Source organism: Ipomoea nil, unplaced genomic scaffold (genome assembly GCF_001879475.1).
Source record: "Ipomoea nil cultivar Tokyo-kokei standard unplaced genomic scaffold, Asagao_1.1 scaffold1509, whole genome shotgun sequence".
Taxonomy (NCBI): domain Eukaryota; kingdom Viridiplantae; phylum Streptophyta; class Magnoliopsida; order Solanales; family Convolvulaceae; genus Ipomoea; species Ipomoea nil.
In genome coordinates this window covers 134,733-143,775 of record NW_017617937.1, presented here as the reverse complement: position 1 = coordinate 143,775, position 9,043 = coordinate 134,733, and the positions used below count along the sequence as shown (strand labels likewise).

The 9,043-nt window shown below is 39.1% G+C and overlaps 1 protein-coding gene across 1 annotated transcript; it reads left to right on the top strand.

The window, feature by feature from the left end:
- Window positions 1-5,101: 5,101 nt before the first annotated feature.
- LOC109188949 (phosphate transporter PHO1 homolog 3-like) lies at window positions 5,102-8,497 on the top strand. Its single transcript, XM_019339610.1, has 11 exons — window positions 5,102-5,985; window positions 6,076-6,124; window positions 6,204-6,275; window positions 6,379-6,508; window positions 6,585-6,717; window positions 6,794-7,052; window positions 7,140-7,244; window positions 7,333-7,527; window positions 7,621-7,899; window positions 7,998-8,134; window positions 8,379-8,497. The coding sequence occupies exons 1-11, from the start codon at window positions 5,123-5,125 to the stop codon at window positions 8,470-8,472; spliced, it is 2,316 nt and encodes a 771-aa protein (XP_019195155.1). The 5' UTR covers window positions 5,102-5,122; the 3' UTR covers window positions 8,473-8,497.
- Window positions 8,498-9,043: the final 546 nt, after the last annotated feature.

Below are 9,043 nucleotides of genomic sequence, written 5' to 3'. Positions count from 1 at the left end.
TGAGTTATCATCTTCTCAAGACACCATTGATGATCTGAGTTTAACAAGACTCTTGGGGAGAATTTCTACAGAGCTTAAATTAGTGGACCGTATTCCATACAACTGTGGGAACAGTGGTGAGTGGGTCAGCGAGACGGACAGCAACAGCACGGATCTCCAAAGGGACTTTGGACGCTGAAGCACGGATCTCCGAGCTCGACAATCCTCTATAGCTTTCAAAAGATTGGATATTACCGTGTGGTGTGTAACACATATTGGGTGAGAAGGTTTCTCTTACCGTCTGTTTGATTTGCTGTTGTGATAGTGGATTGGACTCACTGATGGTGGTCCCCCAAACGTAGATACACACTGTATCGAACTGGGTAAACAATATTTTGTGTCTTTTCTGTTTGATTTAATTTCCGCACCAAGACTATTCACTGATCTACGACAGTGCTAAGTCAATCACTCAAACAGAATCATACTGAAATATTATCTAGACACAATATTTAACACAAATACAGAAATTACAGTGGGAACCCTCATAGCTGCTCACTTGCCGGATGCATGGCGTTGGATGGGTGACATTCATTGGGCGTATACTGTTAGTCATGGGTACAAGATCCTTACAGCTGGTCCTCATCTGAACGACATCCCTAGGTCGTTCCATGCATGGGAAAAGCTCTGGAAACTTCATGTTCCACCTAAGGTACGCAACTTACTCTGGCGGTGCGCTCAGGGGATCCTACCAGTCCGTGAAAACCTGAAACGAAGCAGATTTGGATCGGGGGAGGCTGTCCGTTGTGCATGCAGTACGACGAAACAATTGAACACTTGCTTGGGGGGTGTTGGTTTGCAAAGCAAGTCTAGGAGTGTGATTACGTGCTGCAGGGCGCTTCTATCCAGGCGTTCATTGAGGCATCTCTAGCCAGTTACAAGGAGAAAGTTGTACACATGGCAGCCGTCTTTTGGATGCTGTGGACGGCAAGGAATGATAGTGTGTGGCGAAACAAAGTGTGGACAGTGGATGCTTTGTGCAACCATATCTGACTGTTGATTTCTACATGGTACGAAGGCTATACTCCAGCAGTTGTTAGAGATCGTGTTAGTGATAATTGTGCGATTTGGGAGCCACCGATGCGGCACTGGTTGAAATGTAACGTCGATGCGGCGATTCTGGCTGACGGCGTAGGCTTCGGGGCGGCAATCCGTGATCACGATGGATGTTTCGTGGTGGCAAGGAACGACCGGCTGGTCTGCAATCACAATCTGCTAATGGCGGAGGCCTGTGCGGTCAAAGAAGCGCTCTCGTGGCTTCGTGGACTGGGTCACGATTGTTTGATTATAGACTCTGATTGTTTAGTTTTTTGCAATGCTTTTAATTCTTGTAATTTGGGTTTTTCGTACATAGATTTAATTGTGAAGCAATGTTTAACGATTGCTAGAGACATTGGGAACGTTGTTGTTCGCCATGTCAAGAGATCAGCGAATCAAGTGGCTCATGTTCTCACACGAGCAACTGATTCAACGTCTGGCTTGGGGTCTTGGTCTGTAGTACCTCCTGCGTGTATCTCCGGTCTTCTGTTTTAATGATATCTTTACCTTTGGTTTCAAAACATCATAAATAACGAAGATTGTGGGATAGTGGGAGAAAGATGATCGATGTGATAGTGGGATACTAGCCATAATAAATATTTATAACAACAAACACATATTGTAATAATAAATTAATTTAATTATTGGGAAGAATAAATTAAATTAACTATTCCAACTTAACATAGATTATTAGGTGTACCAGTAGCGGCCACCAAACCGTGGACTGTCAATTAATCAAAATCATTACACAAATTAAAGAAGTCTTTTGGGGTCTAAGAAGACAAGAAAACTGAGTCACAACAGAATTAATCCAATCACTGTGGCGCTATACTGTCCCAACAGCCAATTAGTGGGAGATGTCTCACTTACTCATTTAATTTATTGTCAACACCACTGACACCACCTACTTCTCATATGAGTTTTCTATTGTTTTTTTAATCATATGAATTTTATATTTTGATTAGCCGGCAAACTAATAGGTTATACTGATTTGGACTGCCCGCCGTGCCCGGTGATCAAGTAGCCAAGTAGGGTTATTTGAATCAGTTATAGTAATCCCAACATGCCAATAATGATAACCATGGATAGTGTAAATAATTTTAAAGGATACATATATCATTATTTTAATTCTTGTATTATATTCCTTGCACATGGCTTATGTTTTTGTTTGTTTAATTGCCTGTTGGATTAAAAAGTAATTTTTTAAGTTTTATTTTATTGATGGTCTAGGGAGTAGTTGAACGAGTTTTTATACGCTAAGCTAGGATGGAGATGACATTGTTTGACCATCCAGGACAAAATACTAATGATTCTAAAATGACATTTGAATGGAACCGAGATCTTTAAAAAATGAAAAAATAATAATAATAATAAAAATTAATAGGACTTTAATTAGACTTGGTTTTTGCACCGTGTGAGTGGATAATAATTTAAAACTAAGTCATTGAGTTGTCACATTACAACATCTTATTTATTTATTTTTTTAGTTAATTTGCACAGTGTACCTGCGATTTTAATGGGTTAGCATTGCTTACAAACCAAATTACCAATGATTTTGTGGTCTAGTGGCATAAGTTGTTTTTTCAAGTTGTGAATTCAAGTCTCAGTGAAAGCGATATTCACTTTTTGTGTTTCAATAGGTTGAGAAAGCAAGTTTGACTCTGGTTCAATTTTTTTTACAGACACATAATATGTTAACTGCATACACATAAACTAAATGTTATTTTGAATCAAGATTCACAATACAAAAATATTCATTGTATAATTCGCCACGGAACTAGTGAATCTTGCATGTTAGTTCACTCATATAAATTAAGAGATGACACCAAAAGCTTTAGCCCAATTCCTCCCGTCTTGAGAGATTAAATTACATTTCGACACTACTTGTGCTCCTCATTTGCATTACATCTACCCTATCTCTCTTCATCAATGATTTAAGTTAGTTAATGAACATCGACTAGTTTCATAAGATTTAATAAGCACTAAGAGCATCCTCATCAATAAAAAATTTATACATGCATACAACTGGCTCCCATACTTCCCCATGGAATTATACTTTATACTATTGATGGAAATCAAACATGAGACATTGAGTATAATATTTCAAGCATCTTCCAATCCATCTGTACAATCATTTGATTATATCTCCAATCTTCTTTGATGTACTCCTTTCTTTCCATAGATGCTTGATCTCCAAGTCAAATTCATGCAATCTTCAAGTCGTATACATCCTCGAATTTTCTTCTGCGAATTCTTTCTGAGTATGGCATCAGTGTGAAGTTCAAATTATATGCATACATCTTCTTCTTCTTCTATTTGTCATTTTTACTAGACAAATTTTGATTTTAGACTTGATATCTTCTTCCGTTCTTCATACATCTTCCTCTTATGTCTTCTCTTTTACTTCTTAATTAATAATTTTCCGATCTTGGTCTAAGACTCAACTAGACTTAAACCAAATCAAATTGGGGGTTCTACATACTACAATTTGGCATATCAAAATCTATTACAATTTATTCCTAACAAGGTTCAAACATAAAACATTTCTTATTGAAATTATATAATTAAGGATAAATTTGAAAATCTCAAGGAAAAATTAAAATTTGAACAATCTGAACCATTCTGATGGGGTGAGGACCCCGGCCCAAGAGAAGAAGCCCAGGATGGGGAAGAGTCCAGAGTAGGTAGGTAGCGGCCCAGCAAGTGAGAATATGGGTCAGAAGTAGGGCCCGGCAGAGGCCTGAGCCGAGTCCAGGAGTCGGTCCCGGCCCAGGTCGAAGAGAAGACTCGGCAAAGAGCCGTTGAGTGGCATTTATCGCGGCATTTAAAGGGCTCGACCGAGCGAACCGTTAGAGAACCCAAAGGAGTCGTTGGCCGACCCGGTAACGACACCCAACAGCCTTAAAATGTAATTAGCTTTAAAGCAGCCTTCAATGTACTTTAACTTGGCTGAAAGAGGGCCTATTATATAAATGCCCCTCCGCCGTTGTGAAAAGGGCGAGTCCATGCCCAGGCAATAGGAGAGGCATCATTCCACTATTTTTATTTCCTTTTAAAAGAAAGTTCTTTTTGAAAGGTGAATCCACCGACTAAGGTTGTGTTGGACCTCCCTGGGCCCAAAAACCCTAAAACCAACACATTCATTTGATTTAATAAATGAGGCCCAACCAAAATCAAAATCTTTAAAACTAATACCGTAATTTTTTCTAATATATACTATTCTAATTGGATATCAACCAAGGAAAAGCATATTCGGGGAGTCCGTTTCTCTCTAATGTAGAAACGGTCCCCCATGTCCATTTCTGCTCATACGAAAAATTTCAGTAGTGTTCTTCATTGATACGTATTCACACGTATTTGAATGAATATTTAGCAAATTTTGAAATGATTAAAGAAATAGCAACAATTTTATTATCTAAATATATAATAAAAAATTTTTATCCATGCATTGCATGAATAATTAGCAATTATTTACTCAAATTCAAGCAAGGATAACATCAAAAAACATAATCGATACAACTCATTTCATCAATTACACTATATAATATTCGTTGCTATAATTTATATTTGTATATTGATTAAAATATTTTTAAAAATTATAACAAATCTATTCTGTGTAACGCACCGATAAAATACTAATAGTAGATTAATAACTTAAAATAAATTATAAACCCTTAAATAAATTTTGCAAAACAGAGCCATAACATTTTCCATTTTCATGAAATGGATAGTAAAAAATGGTGTAGAGTGGGGTTCTTTTACTTATCCATCAGGTCCAAATGTCTAATCAAAGCCGTTTACTTGGCTCCATATTATTTTACATTGAATATTACCTACCCCTACTCGTTTTTTAATGGGCAATCTTCAGAACCTCTGATCTCTAAATAAAAAAACAGTTTTTCTTTTGTAGGAATGTGCATATAAATAGATGTATGTATTTGGAAAGGTGATAGGTACTACACAGCAGCTATCGTAGTTTCTTATTCAAAGTAGTACTGATAGAAACATATACTATTTTCTTTCAGTGGGTAGTTCGTAGTTGAAAAACATGAAGTTCGGGAAGGAACTGGCTTCCCAGATGGTTCAAGAATGGGGGGAAGCATACATGGATTACAACTATCTAAAGGGAGTTCTGAAAGATATCTCGGGATTCCGGCGGCGGAACGCCGCCGCGGCGGCGACGCGCAAGAATTCATTGAAGAGAAGGGTGTCCATGTACCGGGCTTTCAGCGGGTTAACGAATCGATTGGGCAGTCCCGGGAGCGATCATGAAGATGAAGTTATACTGGTGAATGCTGTGGAGCAGGAAGGGATTATTGGAGCGCCGCAGTACCAAACAGTGTTCCTTATGTCGTCAGAAGCCGGGGGAGAATACGAGCTGGTGTTCTTCAGAAGGCTTGACGATGAATTCAATAAAGTTTTGAAGTTTTACAGAGAGAAGGTGGAGGAAGTGAGGAGGGAGGCGGATGAGCTAAGTAAGCAAATGGATGCACTTATAGCTCTCCGGATCGTCGTAGAAAAACCTTCGGATATCAATGGCGCCCAGTCCCAGACAAGAAGAGATTCTGCTGTACTCATTGAAGCTAAGTCACATATGGATGCAATACAAGAAATTGAGAAGAGTGGTGAAGAGGTTGCAGGAACTACGACAATGGCTGATCAGAAGAACACAAGGAATGAAGAAGAGAAGACTAACAACTTCACAGATTTCAGGCCTGCTCCGTTACATGTGTTATACGACGTAAGAGTCAACATCCTACCTGAAACTCCCATCTCCACTTTGAAGAATATTTTGAAGGCATCAAACTCTGAACTCAAGTACAACCCGGCCGAGCTAAGGAAGGCTGAAGAAAGATTGAGAAAGGCATTCATGGAGTTCTATGGAAAGCTTAGACTTCTCAAGAGTTACTGGTGAGTGGTGATAATAATGCATTATATTTTCTGATCAGAATTTATGGAGTGACTGTTTTCATTTAAAAAATCTGTTGTTCATTGCACCAGTTTCTTGAACACATTGGCATTTTCCAAGATCATGAAGAAGTATGACAAGGTATATATATCATATTGAGGTTTAATTAGTCTAATTGCAACCTCTGCTCAGCTTTCATTTTCATGTTTGTATTTTATAGATCACTTCAAGGAAAGCTTCAAGGTCATACCTAGAGATGGTTGATAAGTCTGATCTTGGAAGTTCTGATGAGGTTCGTCGGCTTTTCATAACATAGATTTCATTTTCAGATTAAGATTAGACCTGCAATGACATATTGGTTCTGATCTCTTTCCATATTTCCATTAAATTCCCAGGTTAGTAGGCTCATGGAAAGAACAGAAGCCACATTCATAAAGCACTTTGTCAATGGAAATAGAAGGAAAGGAATGAGTGTTTTAAGGCCTCGTGTGAAGCGCGAGAAGCACAGAATCGCATTTTTTCATGGTGAGATTGTGAAACTAACTGAGTTAAATTATAAAGCAAACACTTGCTAAAGAGCCCTTCGGTTTTTGTCTTGCAGGCTTGTTCTCGGGCTGTTCAATAGCATTAATTGTAGCTATTATTGTTTCTATACGAGCTAGTTATCTTCTTCAAAACGAGGGGAGTGATCGTGATCGTGATCAGTTTATGGAAAATATATTCCCACTGTACAGGTGTGCTTGCCTTATGTGCAATATGCAGTGTGTAAACTTAAATTACTTACTAATAATCTGCAATTAATTTATGTAGTTTATTCGGATTCATTGTCCTACATATGCTAATGTATGCCGGGGACATATACTTTTGGAGGCGATACCGCATAAATTACTCCTTTATATTTGGGTTCAAGCAAGGAACAGAACTTGGTTATCGACAAGTTCTCCTCATTGCTTCAGGCCTTTCTGTGCTTGCTTTGGCTGCTGTTCTCTCGCACTTGAATATGGAAATGGACCCTGAAACAAGAAGTTATAAGGTGCTCTCTGAGTCGGTTCCACTGATCCTGATTTCTGTAAGTCTAGCAGCCTAATTGCATTTTATAATTGTGCAAAGGAACTTCTATTTTGACCATAAAATTCTCTTATTTTGTCATTTCCAGCTTCTGCTAATAATAACATTCTGCCCTCTCAACATCATGTATCGATCAAGTCGTTTCTTCCTCATCACATGCGCCTGGCACTGCATCTGTGCTCCTCTTTTTAAAGTATGCTTGCCAATCTGCACATGTTAGAACAGACCATAAGAATCTTAAAGTTAATGTTGAGACAATCTGAAATTTCCTGTTTTTCCAGGTGACCCTGCCTGATTTTTTCTTGGCAGATCAACTTACCAGCCAGGTTCAGGCCATCAGGAGCTTTGAATTCTATATCTGTTACTACGGATGGGGAAACTTCAGACAAAGATCAAACACATGTCAGGACAGTGATGTGTATAAACTCTTTTATATAATTGTAGCAGCAATCCCATTCGTTGTTCGGTTACTTCAGGTATGCTAGCTAATAACCAGCCTGATTAACAGCTAATTAAAAAGATTGAAGAACTCATAAATTGGCATGCAATGGGTGTTGATATATATGCAGTGCCTTCGTCGGTTGTTCGAGGAGAAAGACAATAACCAAGGGCTGAATGGTCTCAAGTACTTCACAACAGTGGCTGCTCTGGTGCTAAGAACACTGTATGAACAAAATAAAGGAACAACCCTGCATGTTCTGGCAATAGCCTTTTCAGGGATCACGACCATCACCAATACGTACTGGGACATTGTTATAGATTGGGGTCTGTTGCAGAGGAACTCCAAGAACCCTTGGTTGAGGGACAAGCTCCTTGTTCCAAACAAGGCTGTCTACTTTGCTGCAATTGTAAGTAAAAAGAGAAAAAAAAACTTACCATTTTGAAAATGGCAGTAGTCTGTTTTCTTGAAATCTTCATGTTCTTTAATTTATTGGTCCAAATGCAGGTGGTGAACATCATTTTGAGGCTGACATGGATGCAACTGGTTCTGGATTTTAAGATTTCGTTCCTCCATAAGAAAGCCGTGGTTGCCATTATTGCCTGTCTGGAAATTATCCGCCGCGGCATTTGGAACTTTTTCAGGTTAGTATATAGTCACATAGGCCAACAAAACGGTATGGATATGTCTCAAGTTGGTTAAGTTGTTGATTTGGTATGTTATCATAGTGTTACAAGTTCAACTCTCAATAAGAACGACCTATTAGTCTTTCTATAATATAATTCACCACCTTGTGATCCTTAATCAGTTAGAATTACAAGGGCCGAGTTTACCCATATATACCCTAAGATAGTGGTTGGTGATGGTGTGCGTTTTTGGCTTTTTCAGGTTGGAGAATGAGCATCTGAATAACGTTGGAAAATATCGAGCGTTCAAGTCTGTGCCATTGCCATTTAACCATGAAGTGGACAGGAGCATGTAGCGCGGATTATGAGATGCTAATAGTTTCATTTTAAAATGTTAAATTTTAATATGTAACCAAATCTATTTAAATTTGTTGAAGATGTTCTTTTTAGTCTTTTTATATTTATCAGCTTATCAAAAAATTAATTTTACCAAACACTCCATGTGCATGGATATGGGTGGGGATTAAACCCCCAAACTCATGCTTAAGAGACAAGGTGCTGAACCACCACGCCAACCATGTTGGTTATAGTGATGGGATATTGGTTATGAGCTAAAGGTTTGTTGGACTTGCATTATTGGGCTGGGTTTGAGGGTAGAGGCCAAGAGGGGTACGAGGTCAAGAGGCGAGAGGTGGACCAACCTGGAGGGATGCACCCGGCGTGTGGCAACCGGATGGAGTGGGTCGCTGGCTTGCGCCCCCCTCTCCGAAGGTGGTGTGGGGGTGGTCTCGAGGTGCAGGGAGTGGTGTTGGTGTTGTGGTGAGTTTGGATGAGTTAGAGACCTGGGACACATGGAAGCCATAGGATGAGCGGATCGTGTGACGCACACGTGGACGATGCAAGATGTGGGTGATTTTACTATAAATA

Bases quoted from the DNA above. Each gene is read 5' to 3' on its own strand.
- LOC109188949 (XM_019339610.1), top strand. From the start codon at position 5,123: ATGAAGTTCGGGAAGGAACTGGCTTCCCAGATGGTTCAAGAATGGGGG. The intron at 6,125-6,203 runs GTATATATATCA...TGTATTTTATAG, and splicing joins TCATGAAGAAGTATGACAAG to ATCACTTCAAGGAAAGCTTC. The intron at 6,509-6,584 runs GTGAGATTGTGA...TTTGTCTTGCAG, and splicing joins CAGAATCGCATTTTTTCATG to GCTTGTTCTCGGGCTGTTCA.